The 18,352-nt window shown below is 38.1% G+C and overlaps 1 protein-coding gene across 1 annotated transcript; it reads left to right on the forward strand.

Annotated features, from left to right (window-relative positions):
• Nucleotides 1-6,979: 6,979 nt before the first annotated feature.
• Nucleotides 6,980-18,320, forward strand: LOC140940877 (blastula protease 10-like). The gene is made up of 10 exons (XM_073389841.1): nucleotides 6,980-7,103; nucleotides 9,563-9,626; nucleotides 12,822-12,926; nucleotides 14,132-14,335; nucleotides 14,730-14,847; nucleotides 15,588-15,772; nucleotides 16,043-16,261; nucleotides 16,793-16,960; nucleotides 17,569-17,787; nucleotides 18,310-18,320. Exons 1-10 carry the CDS (start codon nucleotides 7,101-7,103, stop codon nucleotides 18,318-18,320), a joined length of 1,296 nt encoding a protein of 431 aa, XP_073245942.1. The 5' UTR covers nucleotides 6,980-7,100.
• The last annotated feature ends 32 nt before the right edge of the window (nucleotides 18,321-18,352 follow it).

Here is an 18,352-nt window from a genome sequence, read left to right on the forward strand (position 1 = left end):
TTAAGACGTCTATTCCTGACGATCAAGTTCAAACTCACATCAAAAGATAGGAGTTTAACAACGATTTTTTTAATGTAATGCAGCAATTGACAATTTTATATCAAGAAATAGTAAACGTACAGAGCTTGTAATGATGGAGTTATGACTGTACGTGTGTGGTTAGTTGATTAGGGTATGAAAGATCCGTAAGGGTTGCAGAGAGCAACTTTTGCTACCTTAGAGTTCAGCAAAACTTCCCAGGTGCATCTCAGGGAGGGTTGGGGTGGGGGGGGGGGGGGGTGGTGGAGGTGACTCTATTGTTTTCCATTATTGTGACGTCATATAGTAACGGGCGTGAGCTTCAGGTCTCTGTGCAAATTAGCGAGGGACACCACAGTCATTAGGAGCAACTTCGGAGAAAAGAAGAAAAGCTAGCAAATATTGCTATATATCGCTAAAATAAATTTGATCATAAGTGTGTGAGCTTTGGTATTACTTTTATCCGCTCGTGTAAACCGTCTTGGTATTTTGTGTCCGTAAATGAGTAATTTTGTTAATTTTTGTCGCAGGCCTTGTTGCGGGATCGCTATCTTCCTTACGGGACCAGCAAGGTCATCAAAAATTAGTTCTTTTTTTTTCTCTAAAATAGGCAACTTCTAGTCTCCAGAATACATCTAGGAGGTTCGATTCAGAGAGCACACACGTTTATATTTCATATAATCTTTTGCCGATTAAATCGACCGTCCTTAATATCAATCCCCTCGAGTGTGGGCCTCTGTTAATTTCTTACATTTTCCATCATGTTCAGTACAGCCAGTATGATCGATTATCCGCACATCGATCGGCACATTAAACTCGAAAAAAATGAGAACTAGCTTTGAAATACTTGTTCATTTGCTAATTTTTCTGGAATTTATCATTGAATTCATGATAAATACAGCTCCACCCGCTTCAACCAGTGTCTGTGGCAGAGAAAAATGGTTTTAATATAACAAATTTACCTCTAATCACCAAAATATGAGTGTTGTCCTGGTACAGTGGTCAAGGAGTTGCTTGCACGTGCAGATGAACTAGGCGAAGCTGTTTTCTGTTTCTTCATTGTACATTTTTTTTTTGTAGTTTTTGTTTTCTAATCCTATTTTTCCCTTTGGCTGGTTTCCCTTTATTCTTACTGCTGACCCTTTACAGTTTTACCTTGGGAGGTTTTTGCAATAACGTATTTCTAGTAAGGGCTGATTGTGTGGTAGTTTTGATTTGTCTTAAATTGCTTATAAATTGTTGCTTTCTGCTTAATCCTTCAAGGTAAATTATCACTGTGGTTGTTTTGCTGTTGTCATCGTGTGTAGTTGCGCCTGCAGGCATTTTTGAAAATTGTTTGGTAGCTAGTTCCTCAATGGGAAAAAAAACACTGTGCTGTAGTTACGTTTGATATCCGAAGCGAACTTTGAAGGGATTGATATTGGGATCCACTGGCTCTGACGTGAGACTTGACGTCATACTGGAACGAGGACTGAATCACCAGTTTCCTTGGAGACACCTTCCCCCCACCCCGGTACATCCATAACTCGATATTTTCACAGCTGAGGCGTAAAAGGAAAGCAAATCATATTCACGTAAAAGTTAATGCGAATAACGGTAAAATAGCAAATATAAGCAAAATATTCCGTGAGTCGGCTTTCCTCCAATTGGAGAATCCGTACTCCCTAACATGCGGTAACTAAACGGTATGCGGCGGCGCTGTTGTGCCAGGATAGGGTTTTCAGGGTATCTAGTCAGAGTGAACACGTTAACTATATTTAGCGTCTTAAACGGGGTATCTTTTGGACCAGCAGCCTTCAAAAGAGTGTGAAGGTAATGATGATGTTATGACTTATGATGTTAGGTTATGATAAGTTCCCCTACCAAATCAAACACTGTTTTGAATGTATTTTTAAGCTATTTTTGAAAACTGTTTTTAACCTGTTTTGTGAAATAGGTTTTAAATAGGATGAAAAGTGTATTTTTAATGTATTTTTCGACTGCTTTTAAAGGTGTTTTAACCTGTTTAAAACGCTATTAAAAAAGAATTTTTAATGTATTTTTAAATTCGTTTAAAATATAGAAAAAATTCCAGGGCTTTTGCAAGGCTCAAAACAGGTCTAAAATAGTTTTTAAATATCTTATAAATCGGAATAAAAACAGGATAAAAACAGTTTCAGAAACATATTTTAATTTGCTATACTATTTTAAAACTATTTTTAATGGCAATTTTAAACGTATTTTGAAAAAAACAGGTTTAAAATAGGTCCAAAAATATATTTTTAATATATTTTTCGACTGATTTTAAAGGTGTTTTAACCTGTTTAAAACGCTATTAAAATGTTATGCTTCAAAATATATTTTAATAGCTTTTTAATGGGTTTCGAAATTTAGTAAAATAATCGTATTTGCAAATACAATAAAAATACTTTGAAAATAGTATTAAATACCACAGAGGAAGAAAAGCAATAGCACGCGTATATTGTGAAAATACATAAAAAATAGGATGCAAAAATGCAAAAACAGTATAAAATTGTAAGAAAATAGCCTTAGAGTTGTCTGAAAACAGTACAAAAATCGGTCGAAAGAGCATAAAAACAGTACAAAAACAGGATGAAAATACCATTTAAATTCGTGTAATAAAATGAATACAAAACCGTCGAAAATTACTCTGAAAAAGCAAGATTTACTTCTGCGAAATTTCTCCACACAGTCCTACGCTAGGATTTCACCGGAATTATCTCTTAGCCGATTACTTTACGTTGATTTCCCTACGAATTCTCGGGAAATTCTTATGGAATTTTTCAGAAATGCTGAAATCAATCTTTAGCCTGTGTACAAACCCCCTCCTCTCAATAAAAATCGGAGGGGAAGGGGGTCGGTACACAGGCTATCAATCTTCCGCTTCAAAAGAGTATTGCGTTACGTTACCGGTAAATAATAATCTGCATACATGTAACTTACATTTTTTATTATATTCACGGCTTTATTCAATTATTATCAGAAGCTTGCAGGCTACGCCTGAACGTTTAATTATTGGCTGATAAAGAACAACATAAGAATAACACCATCAAATTTACACGAGCATGAAAGAGGTCGGTGACGTGACATCAAGTGACTGAGAACAGCGAGGCTGAGCATGGAACCCTGTAAAAACTAAAATTGCCGTACAGGCGGGAGTATATAAATGTTTACTACCCTTCATTTGTTTCTCATATAGCGTATACTTAAGCGTCTTAGTAACATGTTATGCATATATTGTGTATAATACTCACATAACGGAAGACTCTTGGATTAACACACAAGACAGCACAAGACCGCGTGCTTCGGAGAGAAACTGAACCAGATCCTTTCTAAGTACATAACAGTCGCTGAGGAGTCATACCCATTTTTGATCCGTGATAAATGCAACATCTACGTGTTCAGACAATCCGCAGAGTTGAAATGTATACTTTTGTAAGATCGTAACAAACAGTAAAATCAAGCGCACCCGCCATCACAGCAACCGCCGGTACAATAATTTGAAATGAGCAAAGGACAAAGGACGGTTTGTTTATCACGTGCATTTGTCACATCACCGCGGCACGAAGTCGTGATTTCAGTCGCGCGTGACATCTTAGAAATAATATGCCATGCATGTGCGGAATAATCTATGAGAGAAAGATAACCATATGTCAGAATTTATTCATATCTGAGCTTTGTTTCTTGATGCAATATATATGAGGTGAGATCTTAGCTTGGATAATTTATTTATTATGTAATTTCAAGGGCTTATTTTAGATAAACCTCTGTTGACCGCGTGCATCCGGTTCTCGGCCCGCGGCTTCGGCTGTTTGTGAAAAAATTTCTATATGAAATTAAAATGCGATTTTAAGAAGTTTCTTTTAAAAAACTTATGGAAAGTCCCGTAACTGCATTAATTGAATCACGGCTAAAATCTACGCGGAGATTTTCGCAGAGAGCTTGCAGGTAATGAACAGTGAGGAACGGATAGATCTTTTATCGGAACACTGTCACAGTTACGTGTTGTCAGTCAAAGCTAAAACCTGTTCCTAATTTTCTTCTCTTTTTTTATTTAATTTAGATTTAATTTTTCGCTCAGCTTCGAACTTTGTTGGGAGGAGAATCCGGTCCACAATATGTGACAGCTTGTTTTGAGTCATTTATGAGTTCGTGACACGATGAAGGCTTAAAAATTAACTTTGTGCAATTGTTACTTTTATTTATAGTCTGAGTATAAGTCTCCCAAAAGACATTACAGTATTGCACCCTAGTAATAATAAGTTATAAGTACACTACTTTAAAGTATTTACAATAAGGTAAGCATTTGATGACTTTAAGCAGACTTCAAATAGTTTATGGATAATCTGTTTTTATAGTCAGGGTGCTGTGTGCCCAAAATACAATTCAAATGACCTCAAAACAGTGTTTAAGTACCCTATTTAAAAGTATTTAAAATGCGGTCAGTTCTTAAGGTTTTAAAACATATTTCAAATACTCTATTTGAACTCTGTTTGTAACTTTGTCAGTGGATGCGTCTCAAAATACATTTTAGATACAACTCAAAACAGTGTTAAAGTACCCTATTTAAAAGGATTTAAAATACGGTCAGCATTTAGGCTCTTAAAACATATTTCAAATAGTCTATTTGAACTATGTTTGTAACTTTGAGGGTGGATGCGTCTCAAAATACATTTTAGATACAACTCAAAACAGAGTTAAAGTACCCTATTTAAAAGTATCTTAATTACAGTCAGCATAAAGCCCTTAAAACATATTTCAAATAGTCTATTTGAACTCTGTTTGTAACAGTGTTAGTGGTTCTATGCCCAAAATACATTTTAAACACTCTATTTTAATCATATTTATTAAACAAAATACATTGCAAATTGATGAGAGAGGTTTTCCTTTACATGAAATACAATTTAACTACACTCAAGATATATTTCAAACAGGGGCGAAAATTTAAATTTTTTTGTCAAATAGTATTAAAATACAGGAAAATAGTGTTCAAATACTGAAAATACATTTTAAATACTTTAAAATCAGTTTCAAAATACATATAGTTTGGTAAGGGTTATGATGATTATAGAACTTTAATTACGCATAAATTCCAAAATATTTTGAAATTCCTCTTCTAGATTTTTGTGAAACTTCGTAGAACAGTAAAACACTTGCGATATCATTGTCATGTGATGTTAATTTCGATCGCAAAAAAATGATATCATAATAAAGTTCAGTCCAAGTGTAACCATGGCTTCAATAATGACATGCACGAATCCACACCGGTTTCCACCGTTTTACGGAAATTGGTCGGATTTTTTATGATAAATATACTTTTAATAATAAGACAAATTTTCCAATTTTAAATCTAGAAAATGGTTTGGACTCGCCTTGCTCCATATCCTGACTACAACACGTAAATTGACCTTGATGAAATAATCCGCCGCTTTGCAAGGCTTCATCCGAGGAGAGTGGAACTGGCCAATATCCTGTCTATATGACTCATAAACCCAGGAAAGAAGACTTTAGGGATTTAAAATCCAAAAAATTTCAAGGGGCGGGGGGCATGCCCCCCCGACCTCCTAGAAACTTGCGCCTTCGGCGATCGTTTAGAAAATCGGTCAGTATTTATCCTAAATTCACGCCTGAATGTGCAAGCTGTTTACGTAGAACTGGTCTAAAAAAGGAAGCTGCGTCTACAAAAATACTGGATCGCACCACCTTAAGGATAGCTGTATAGAGAGTAAGTGAAAAAAAAAACACCAGCGACCACCAGCTGAAGGTGGATTATTTTATCTTTTAAATGGCCAGTTCTCTTAACTGCCGCTGTAATTGCCTTGTTTTTATAAATGCCTGACAAAGGTAACCAAAATACCAAAGGTAAGCTTAAAACATTTACTTCATTTAGGTTAGGATATAAATTAAAGTTAACAAGGCCATTTTTCATCTCAGTTAACCTGGAGAGAATATTAACAACTCACACTCAATCTTTAGACACTTCTCCAACGGAGATCACACTGATTCGTCTGTGTGATAATATTAATACATTTTCACATTGACTTCCAATTAACTTCACACTGATTCGTACGATAATTATATTAATACATTTTCACAATGACTATCTTACTTTCGATCTTTTTCAGTTGGTGTGGGAATTTGGCTCTGGAGTTTTGGTTTGGGTAAGAAAATAACCAGGTGATTTTACATAAATCTTTATATCATATGAACAAAGCATTGTACATGATAAGGAAGACTGGCAAAAGAAACAGCTGACAGGAGCGAAAATTTATTGATTGCAACAAGGAAATCACATTGCTACTGAATTGAAGAAGATATTTCAGATATTTTAAGGACTTTTTACTCTCTCATTTATTTAGGCTTTCCTGTTGTCGTGGTGGATCGATTTTGATAGACCTTTAACAAGACTTGTTAATAAATCATAAACTTAAGATACAAAATCACACATCCTGACACATTGTGGCAGGTTTGGACAATACTGGTGAAAGAAATCCCTGCTTAAAACAAAGAATTACACCCGGGATATTCTTAAAGAACGAAATAGACGATGATAGATTAGTGACGGGTGCCACAAATTGACCCCACTGTTTATAACCTGAAAGTTAACCAGCGATTAGGCGGAGCTAATCCTCCCTTTTCCAACGCCTGATCACAGATTACCTGGAAGCTAGAAAATTACAAGTGATATCACAATAAATTCAATTTGAATAAATACATTCTAGCTTTTATGTTCGCTTTAAAAAAATCGTTTCATTTCAGTCACTACTTCGATTTAGCGATTGCGGAATCAACAGTATTGAAAGGCCATTTTAATAAGAGGCATGTTACTCTAAAGCGTATGAGTCGATGTGCAGGGTTTTCTTTTTGCGGAGAACCAATCAAAATTTATTTGCTAATATGGAATTACAGACTGATGCGCGAGACTGTCGCAAGAAAGATTAGGAAAACCTTGTTTCGCGATGTAAACGAAGATCTACAAAGGGTAATTACAGTTGTATAATGTAAATTTCGATCAAAATCGGAATATTGTTCCTAAAATAGCTTGGATTGACTTCCTCAGGATAAGAAAAAGTAGACTAATCATGGTAAGCATCCTACGGCTATGGAGCTGGCTTTACGAAAGCTAGCGCGCGCTCAAAAGAGTGCCAACATTTTAGGCGATTTGAGTTTAAGAACACATAAAATGCTTAACAATTTACCTTACCAAATTCTACTATAATGGTAGTAACTCTCAAACACCTCCTCGCATTGCCTTGATAGGATGGAAACCAGGGGAAAAAAACTGCACGACACTATAACACATTTTCAGAGATAAACAAAATAGTTACAAAGCCAATTAAGAATTAAATCTGGCCATGTTTAAGCACTTCTACGCAAGAGTGAGCCTTGGGATTGGGCGGTAGAAAAAATTGGGAAAAAAGTAGAGAAAAAGTCTAGAATAAAGTTGGGACAAAAGTTGGGATTAAAGTCGACAAAAAAAGTCGGGAAAAAATTCGAGAATAAGGTCGGGATAAAAATTTAAAGGGGAGAAAAAAGCCGACAAAAGAAAAATCGAGCACGAAATTTGCATGGAATTATTCCAGTTCCGTAGAATTTAGCCTGCAAAACAGCTGACATTCCGCGACGCCCACCACTCGTTTCGGGGGGAAACCAGTGGTCGCGAAATGTCGGCTGTTTTCTCAGTAGGCTACGTAGAATTCGCCCTGTTTCTAATTTCATCGCAGTCATTCCATCTCGTTCATTTTTTAGAATATCGGCAAATTGTTTTCCTGGAGTTGATTTCTAGAGAACTGAGTCTAAAGCCCACCTCATACGTCGTACTTCTGCCGTGCAGAACCTAAGCGATAGGGACTTCAAGATCCAACGACGCCACAGCAACAAGAAGGTCGCGTAAAGAGTGAATTTGCGTTCTTTCAGTCTTTATCGCCATTATTCCTACTTACTTACTTTGTCAAACGTACGCGAACCTCCCGAATTTGAATTCCAAGGGACCATTTTCAAGTTCAGAAAGCGAAATAAAATTTCGTCGTTGATTGTTTACGTTCTCTTTACTGAAAACACGAAATTAGGCATTTTCACGTTGTAGTCGTGCAAAAACAGCAAAGAAATGCACAAAAAAGCGTGATGCATGTGCAATTGTTTTGCTTATTAAACCTATTGTTTGTAGATGTTCTTGCATGCCGTCGCGTCGTTGAATCTTAAAGGTAATGTTACAAGGAACGATTCGCAACGACGATTTTTAGCGCAACACTGCGTTGCAACATTGTTGCGACATTGTTTCGAATAGTTTTAACATTGTTCCAACGCTGCGTTGAGCTAAAACTCGTCGTTGCGAATCGCCCCGTGTAACATCACCTTTAAGTCCCTAATATTAGGTTCGACAGAAGCGCGACTTCAATTCAGACGCGTGCCAGAGTCGAACTTAATAATTCAGTGGTGTTCGCACAGGAGTCAGTACAGCGGTAAGCAGTGAAACTCTTACAAAACTCGAGGAGGCGAAGAAATTAAAAGGAATGCAGCATAAAATCCTTTTCCTTTTAACCGCCAGGCGAATGTTATTATTGGAAGTTTTATTTTTTGCTGCTCTTCTTATTTCTCGTGTGCAATGACACTGACTCAAACATCGCCGATCGCTTCCTCGTCTTCCTCTTCATCTTGTTCTTTACAGCCAGCTAATGGAATATTTTCGTCAAAAGGTAGTTCGTCTCCTGATGAATTATTGGACTCTGCAGCATTGCAAACCAAGGAGGAAGGAGCATGCAAACTTACACCGAAAGCAGCCATGTAGCCATTCAGCCACGCTTCTGTCATGCGCAAAGGAGCTCTGGGGTAATAATAAACAGACTCAATGCGCATGCTGGTATCCGCGAAAATACATTTTACGAAATTTATGCATTAGGTTCGACAAAGCACGACGTTTGAATCGCTGCCGTGCCAGAGTCATGTAGCACGGCAGATCTTGTCGAACTTAATTGTTCTGCAGCACCAAATTAAAAACTTTGATTCAGACGTCATATATGCTTCTGCCGTGCTAATGTCGAACTTCATTCAAGAATTAAGTTCAGCACGGCCAAAGCACGATGTATGAACTGGACCTAAGTTGTAAAAAGAAAATCATTTTCTTCTGTTTTACTTCATAAAACGTGATGTTGGGAATTTTCTCGTCGTACGTAGTCGTACAACACAGGAATAAAACGTACAAAAAAGCGTGATGCACGTACAAAGTTGAGTGCTAATCCAAACCTATTGAATATTTTCCCGTTCTCTTTGCCGTCTCCGTCGTCGTTGCTTAAGCTCCCGCTTATCAATTTTTGACGTGCGCGTAAAGTTTCGCAAATCAAGATTTGATCGCTATATCAAGCGTTTATTTAACCTGTAAGTACTTTGTCAAAAAATCAATGCAGGTAGAGAGATTCTCTTCACGTGGGCTACGACTCTTTATGTGGACTACTAGTCAGTGGATACAGTGGGCTTAAAGGATAACAATTTAATGGCTGACTTTAAAAAGAAATAAGAATAATCTTTCCCGCTACTCGTTTTGCAGATGTTTTTTGCTACATTTCTGTTCTGGTTTGCAGTTTGTGTTTCACATCCAACAGAAAAGCACGGTAAGAACAACTTAAATGCAAAATTTTTGGTCCAATCGGCAATTTAATTATTCGTTGAAGTTTTTTTTACAAGTAAATTCTCCTTCTTTGAACACCCTTACAGGCAAAGTCGGCCATGCGTACAAGTCTTAAGTAATGAAGTCATTAATGGGAAATGGGTTCCTTTTGTTGATTGACTACTACTCTAATCCAATTCATGAAATGAACAACTTAATATTCAATAATGATGATTTCGATCCTGGCTACCGCAGACTGTGTGAGGAACGCCCACAGTTCTATAGCGTTGGTAATGGTCTACAATTTGTTGTCGCCTCGCTGTTACACTGTTTAAATACCTTGATATTTCGTGTTCCAAAACCCTGATTGTATAACTTTCTAAATTCGTCAGTCGGAAAGCTCTGGACGAGGCGTTTCCAGATTCGTAATAATCCGTCTTAAACTAATTCTTTACGCCATCTTAATTTAGAACTGAAGGTAACGATTCCGCATATGGCAAGTTTTGAAAACGATCAGTAAGCGAATATCCATCAACACTGCTAGAAAGAGCGCGTATTAAAAACAGGAAACTGACCAAGTTTTAAGGTCATTTGTCCAAAGCAAGCAAAGATGTTGCGCCACAAAGTCAAGAAATTTTACAGACGTTTGTATGTTGGGGAGCACGGACTTGTCCCACACACAAACAAAACAAAGATCTTTAAAAATTAGCGAATTTGCGAATGTACATTTTCGTTAGTTTTCGACATTAACTTTCAAACTTGGCAACTTTACTAATTTTAGGGCGTTCTTTCCATTGGTGTTCAATAATTTTCGCCATTTCAGTCTCAGTCAGAATTTGCAGAAAATCTGTTAGTGTAAGGGTATATTAAATCGAGGCCAAGAGAGGATAAAGGGTACAGAGAAGGCATCCCCCATACACAACCTATTCAATAGGTAATTCGTCTCGAGTTATTAGGGAGTTTAAGATACGGAGACTACGGACTACGAACTACGGCTGGACGAGCGACTACGGACTACGGCTACGGATAAATATGCTACTGCGCATGATCAAAACCACGTGACTGTTCACTTCTCCCGCGTACTCCTGCGGCTACGGTGAGTTGTTGAGCTGTTTCGCGCAGTCAGGACTACGGAGAACATTTTGCTCGTATTTTGCCGTCACGGTAATTCAAGAATCTCGTCTTTTCGTAAAAACGTTTTCAATTCACCTGCTTTAAGTGAGAGGGAAGCGAAATATGTAAGTTGTGTCTAATTTCTGTTCAGATTTACGCTTTTAATCCACTGTTGTGACTACATTTTTATCTAGCTAAGCTCATGTTCAAATAAGCTTAGCTGTTTATACGCAGAATTCAGATTGACGGCCTAGGAGAAGAGAAATCATGGAGGTAATTTACTTTCTCTTCGCACTTGAAAAGTTTCAATGTTTGTTCGAACTGATTAGTGAGTCTTTGTACTTGTGTAACCTTTATTTATGCGAGTTTTTGTATCGCGCCATTTGCTGAATGAAAATGATCGATGTAGACATGCTCGAGACAATCGAAACTCGGCATTTCAGTACTTCAAACTACATCAGATCAGTAGTCGGAGAAGTCCATCTTCTAAATCTAATAAATGAACTTTTACTATTTCTGTCTATATCTTTAATATTTGACATAAGTATTCATGGGCGAAAAAATAAAACCTGTGTAACCAAAACTTTGTTTACCAATTTCACCCGACGTAATTGCTTCCTTCGAGTATGGAAGAATTTGTTCATTGTTCTAAAGATAAGATCACATGCAAAACTGACTTGCATTTTTGTGAACTGTGATGAAAACAAGAAAATCTTTGCGTGTTGTTTCCCTCTCTGCCTCTTCTGTCGTAGTCTACTGTCTGTAGTGCAATCTTAACGTTCTATATATTTGCACGACTCAACCCAGGGCTACGAACAAAGGACAACGCTCGTCCAGCCGTAGTTCGTAGTCCGTAGTCTCCGTATCTTAAACTCCCTATTGCTATTCGTTTTGTCGACGAAAACGACTACAGAGAGATTTCTGCTGAAGCTGTGTCAGCGGAACGGAAATTAAAAAAGAATCGCCCTTCTTCTCTTGTATAGAGCTAACAGTACAGCAGGGAAATCCTTAACACACTGAAGATTCTCTCAGGATCATTTATAATCTACAGTTTGAAGAGAGCAATTTCTGGTTTGATATTTATTCTTTTATTAGTCTTTTATTATTCAACAAAAATAAACTTGGCGTACTACTTGCTTTATTGAACAAACGTAGACATATTGAATTCTGCAAGCAGGATACTGCAATGCTGATCGTACTACGTGAAAATTAACTCTGCAAGACATCAACACGACACCGAAAGAACTCAAAACAGAGCGGGATTGTAACCATAGACAGCTGTTTCGCCCTCGTTGGGGCTCGTCAGTATGGCGTAACAACCAGAAAGCTCTGGTGCAAAATATCCGCGCACTCTGATTTAAGCTCTGACCTAGAACCCTCAACACCCACAGAATCACGCTACAGCTGTTTCGCCCTCGTTGGGGCTACAATCCCGCTCTGTTTTGAGTTCTTTCGGTGTCGTGTTGATATCTTGCAGAGTTAATTTTCACGTAGTACGATCAGCATTGCAGTATTCTGCTTGCAGAATTTAATATGTCTACTTTTCATTTTTGCTGATCAGGTCTTTATAGATCCTACGTTTTCCGGCATATTCGTTTGCGGTCCTTTGCAGCCCTTTGAGGTTAATGTTTGTACTTAATGAACAAACGACCGGTTTCATTAGACCGGCGGAATTTCTCATTTTATCTGAGGTTACGACAACTTCGAGTTAAACTGATTTCACGGGTTGTTGAAGAGTCCAACGATTCCCTTTTCCCAGATGTGCGCCGACTCATTTCGCTTTAATATTCAGGAATGCTCTCGGTCTCTTTACGCTTTCATTGCCTTTCGCCCGACATGTTTTGCACGGCGTTTAGTCGTGCGAACCTCCACGAAACATCCACGCAGCGCGCGAGGTAACTTTATCCCGATTCTAAAAATAACTCGAGACGAATTACCTATGAAATAGGGTGTGTATGAGGGATGCCTTCTCTGTCCCTTTTATCCTCTCTTGATCGAGGCTCATTTTAAGTCATGGATTGTTCATTTCACGTGTGGATTTTTCAATCAAAGAATGAATAAATCTTCCCATTTTCTAATTTTCCAGTGAAACGACCCCCGCATGTGCGCGTGTTCGATGGAACAGACAAAACGGTACCAAAAACCTTGAAGGACAACACAGTCATAGATCAAATCGAGGAGATCAACGACGGTGAGAATCTTCAGCTGTTTTCTAAAGCTTAATCCTTCCCTAGTTTATTCTATGTAAAGAGTAGAAAAATGCAATACAGTTCAAGCCAGTAGCTGACCACCTAACTCGAGAAAATAGTCGACATTTCGCGACGCCACCACTCGGTTCCCACGCGATATGAGGTCTGCTGAAAAGCGAGCGCGGAAATTCCATACTGATGACAAGTCACTACCCAGATCTGTGCTTATGATTGAACGCAACGCGCGGGAAATCTGCTTTAACTAATCAGAAGCACTACCGAAATTTGGGTAGTTATAAAAGTAAAGGATTCTAGTATGTTATTTTTTTCCAAAAATGTAACTGTAATGATGTAAGAAGCTTTGTAAGGGCAACTTAATGATAATTGAGCAGGTGAATATTGGAGCCTATAAACAAGAAACGAAAAAAAATTGGAAATTAAAACTATGTCAATAAAGAAAAGAGAAAGACATAATTCATGTCTACTTTGACACACTAATTTGGTTACGATTATTTTTAAAACTGTATTAATTTACTCATTGTTAGGCAATTTACAAACCGTCTTTGAAACAGTTCAGCCTTGGTACCCTTTTCTTTCAAAAAAGTCATGGCAAAAGAGAGATCTCTCGTGCGCTGATAATCTCCTCCAGAGCTTTAAATAATTGGGTGACGCTGGGAGCATGGTCTCTGAACGATTAAGGGCCTGTTTACATGGAGGTGGGGGACCCAGGTAGGTGAGGTAACCCGCTTTGGTGGGTAACCCGCCTGTCCACATAATTTCTCATTTTCATTTGATCACGTTTACATGACAGGTGGGGTGACCCACAGCATTTTACCTAGCCTATTTGGGGTCCCCCACCTCCGTGTAAACAGGCCCTAAAGCCCTGAATTTGCCCTGGGTGTCCCGCTTATACTTGTCACTGCCAGCTATTGTACTCCAGCTAGTCGGGAATCTCTTTTCAATTTTGTGATTTTCTGCTCTTCCAGGCCAACACTATAACCAAACGGTAAGTATATCTGATTACGAGGAGTTAATTATTTGAATACTTTGTCGTGAGTTGCTGCGTGAAGTGCCCGTTATGTTTTGTGGTGTAGGAATTATCATCTGAAAAAGTGATAATTAAAAAAAAGACGAAACTTGTTAGATTAATACAAACGAATAATAGTATTACAGAATCCGTCATTGTTATTCTTTGTTTCACGTTTAGAAAGAAAAAACAACTTTTTCGAAGCTGACATCGTTCTGACCCAGCAAGACGTTCATGAGCGTGGAGTGGACACAAGTGAGACTGGTGATGCGAAGGGCGCTAAAGTTGAGGTGGAGAGTATTGGGCATAAAAGAAAAGGAATACGCACGCGCAGAAAGATCTGGCCTTCTAGGATCATCCCAGCTGCGATCTCAAGTGGCATGAGTGAGCCATTTTGTTTTCTTCTGCCTCTGTTCTAATATGAAGAGAAACATTGTTAAATAAATCTGTCTTAATGACGCGAATACCATTCTGATTTTTTTCTAGTGTTACAGGCTTTCTTGAGTGTATGAGACAAGGAGAAACCAAGGATAGAAAGCTAAAATTGATGGGGAGGCGAACGGGAGCCTATTCACAGGCTGCTTTTTCGAACTATGTATTCTATGTGGATGGAAATGTTTTGGATGGCAAAGCTTATCTTTTAGTCCGTAAAACGTTATCGGAAATGTACGTTTCTCACTTATAATAAATAGAAATGTTTTGGATGGCAAAGCTCGTCTTTTAGTACTCACAATGTTATCAGAAATGTAAGTTTCTCACTTAAGTTTCCCTTTTACAGATGACGTTCGTCCAAACATATTAGCAGCAATGAAAGAGATTCAAGATGTTTCTTGCGTTCGATTTAAGGACAAAGAGGGTGCAGACAAGCATTGGATTCAGTTTGTCAGAAAAAAGGGGTACGTCCTTATAAACCCTTTTACCCTGCTGATCTGCTAGCTTGCATGGAGAGTATATTCAGCAAGATAATAGTTAGGCCGTAAAAATGTGTGGCAATAGCTATAGGTTAAGGTCAGAGGTTGTAATTTGGGCATGTTGTGATAAAACGTGCTCTGTACATCTGCCGTTTTGTGCTAGGTTTGACTACTAGGTATGGATCCATCATTTTGACGTAATGGATGGTTAGATTTGACACGGTACAATTTGAACTCTCTGTTCCGTATTTTCTCTGTTCTTGTCTGCGAAGGAACATGGAAGATTAACCCTTTAACTTTCAAGATCTGATTAGTAATTGTCTTTTCTGACTGCTATACATTTTATTGAATGTTAAATATGAGAATTTGCGATTTTATCAATACAACATCCTCAGGCTGATGAATATAGCTATTCTCACCAGTTATCTGTTGGACAATGTATTGGGTGTTCTAAGGAGAAGTTACATGTCAATCATTTCTGGGAGTTAAAGAATTAAACATGTGTATGTTACTGTTTGGATCGCATTAATGACACTTTAAAACATTTGTCACATTCAACATGTGAATTTACCGCTTAGTTGGTAGATGCCGCTTGATTGGTCTAACTAGCAACATGATTATATGCCCAACATCGTCCAATAATGTTGAAGTTGTTGACGATCCTCTTGTTTGGGTTGTCTTTGTATTCCCGATGAGCAAGCTTAACTTAAATATTACTTTTTTAGTTGTTCCTCAAAAGTTGGCCGAGAATATTCTGTTCCTGGTAAACAAGAAGTCTCCATAGGCATTGGATGTAACAGTAAAGGCATCATTCTGCATGAGATTATGCATGCCATCGGTTTCTGGCACGAGCAATCCCGCACTGACAGAGATAAGTATCTGTCCGTGCAATGGCAAAATATCAAACAAGGTATGATAAGAATTAATTGCATAATGAGCTTCTCGAGACCTCTTGACAGGGCTACAATGGGGTAACTTTGGAGGAAAAACTTTATCTTCCCGGTTTTTATTTTTAAAGTTAGAAAAATCTTAGAGATGCCCCTTAAAGGGCGAAGTGTTTCAACTAACCCTGACAGAAAATGCAACTTTTAAGCCACATTAAAAATCTGTTTACTAGTAAGTTATATCATGATATGTGAATTAATTATTTTCCAGTTTCTTACACTGCTTTTTTCTTCAGGTCAAGAAAAAAACTTCAACAAGTATCCTGCATCGGAAGTAGACTTCGCGGATGGAATGTACGACTTTGAAAGCTTAATGCATTATGGGAACTATGCATTCTCCAAAAACAGGAAACCGACGTTGGTAGCCCTTAAAAATCCCAAGCTGCAATTTGGAAGAACATTAAAACTAAGCAAGACGGATATTCTACAGTTAAATGCCATGTACGACTGCAAAAGTAAGCGTTTCTTAAGAAAGGTAACAACTTATTTTTTTAATCGGCCACCTCTATCATCATCATCATCATCCTTCGGCGTGCGCCTGAATGCTTCGCACCACAGTCGATCTTCCGGCATACCGTGCGGTCATTCCACTCTTCTACTGCATAGATACCGCTCTAAAGGCCCGAAGTTTACATAGGGAATTTTATGGCGCTAATTAAAATTGCTTTTACTCAAATTTAACATTGTTTCAAAACTGATGGAATGTTTATACAATGTATCGCTATTTTTTCGCACGAGATATACCAAAAGCGTAGAATTGACGCAGCATTTTTGAAATGAAAATCGCTGAAACATCACCATAAATTGTCGCGAAAATCGTCACTAAAATTTAAGCAAATCGCACGGATGAAGCACCCTAATGAAATGAACCTTGAAACGGACATGATTGGATGTCCGGCAAACTGAGTTTCATTTGCTTGAATTACAATATCATTGACCAAGTTATATGTTTGCGCTTTTTCCTCGATACTGTACTTTTCAACTAGCTCGCCAAGGAAGCTGGAGTAGTTGGACAGATTGGGGACCCTGTGACCAGAAATGCACTGTGATACGCGAGCGGTTCTGTGCTGCTAAGGACAAATCAAAATGCCCAGGAGTTGACGCAGACGGGATACAGACCCAAAAAAAGCGCTGTGAAACCAAAGAGTGTAATGGTAGGTTCAAAGCTGGACCAGGCCTATTATTTTCAACCACTTTTGACACTTTTTAGATAGAGTGTCTTTCTTATTTCATTTTTAAGTATCAGTTATCGCAAAAACTACCATTTTGATTAAGAAATTTACCACTTCAGAAACTCAAGGAAGAATGCCGTACAAGCTTTGGTTGCAGTGATTTCTGGGATCGCGGTTTGGGTATACAAGGGTTAGTTTGGAGTGGTTGATGGTATTCAAGGCAACCATGGTAGAACCTCGATATAACGAAAGGCGAAGAGACTGGGAAGCAGTATATTCGTATAACGAAGTTTCGTAATAGGTTCTTTTCCATTACTTACTATTATTGGGGCGAAGATTATCGTTCATTATACGTAACAATCCGTTATATAGAGGTTCCTTATTTTGAGGTTCCAGGTATTAGCCAATCATAAGTAGCGCTTGTCTACCTAAGGCTCTGAAGTAGGGAATCAATCCGTTGTGGTTAAATTTTATCCTTTAAAACTCATTATCGCACATTACCATACCCTAAAATAAAGGGAAATAAGATTTAAGCCAAGGATAAAATTAAACCACAACATATCCACTGAACGCTAATATTTTGGTTTCAGTTCCCTTGAACGGTAGTTGGGGAAGATGGGGTCCGTGGAGCGCCTGCAGTGTGACCTGTGGTAAGGGCTATCAAACGAGATCCCGGATGTGTGATGATCCTCCCCCACAATTCGGTGGTGATATATGTGAAGGAATGCTTGTTGAAGTCCAGAAATGTGAAGGCAAGGCAAAGAAATGCAAGAAAGGGCGTGCCAAATCACGAAAGAAAAAAGGACAAGGTACGGGAAAGCAAAAAAGGTTATTACAGTGGCTCAAAAAATACTTTTAATCTGATTCAGCTGAAATGATAATAATGGTTGCCGAAACATCGGGGGTGGGGGGTGGTACTGAAACAATATTTGGGTAAGATTAGCCGTTGAGTGTTTGAAGCCCTGACCCTGTTTAGGCCAAAGTATTCAAATCCTAGAATTAGGGTAGGGGGGTAGGGTGGCTACAACAATGACAAACAGAATATTCGCAATACCGAATCGATTCCCAGGCAATAATGCGCCGTTTCAGTTTATAAACGAATAAAGAGACATCCGTCTAAAATTGCTCATACCGGGAGCAAGAATTATTTTTCCGTTTACTAAATAATCCAATCTGATATCCCTCTATGACTCACGGATCGTTTTTTGATTTGGAAAAAATGTTGTAAAAGCATACTTGCATGCGTTTCCCAAATTAACAGACTGCACTGGTTGCTATAGCGTGAATCACATGGTAAAGTACTGACTTTGAAATTGTTTTTCTTTGGCTAGGATGGAGATAAACAAGAAATTTAGGACATTATTAAAAGAACAA

The sequence above is a fragment of the Porites lutea genome, chromosome 6 (assembly GCF_958299795.1).
Source record: "Porites lutea chromosome 6, jaPorLute2.1, whole genome shotgun sequence".
Taxonomy (NCBI): Eukaryota; Metazoa; Cnidaria; class Anthozoa; order Scleractinia; family Poritidae; genus Porites; species Porites lutea.

Excerpts from the sequence above, each read along its gene's own strand:
- LOC140940877 (XM_073389841.1), top strand. Across the intron at positions 14,848-15,587 it reads CAGTTTGTCAGAAAAAAGGG|TTGTTCCTCAAAAGTTGGCC; the intron begins GTACGTCCTTAT and ends TTACTTTTTTAG. Across the intron at positions 15,773-16,042 it reads ATGGCAAAATATCAAACAAG|GTCAAGAAAAAAACTTCAAC; the intron begins GTATGATAAGAA and ends TTTTTTCTTCAG.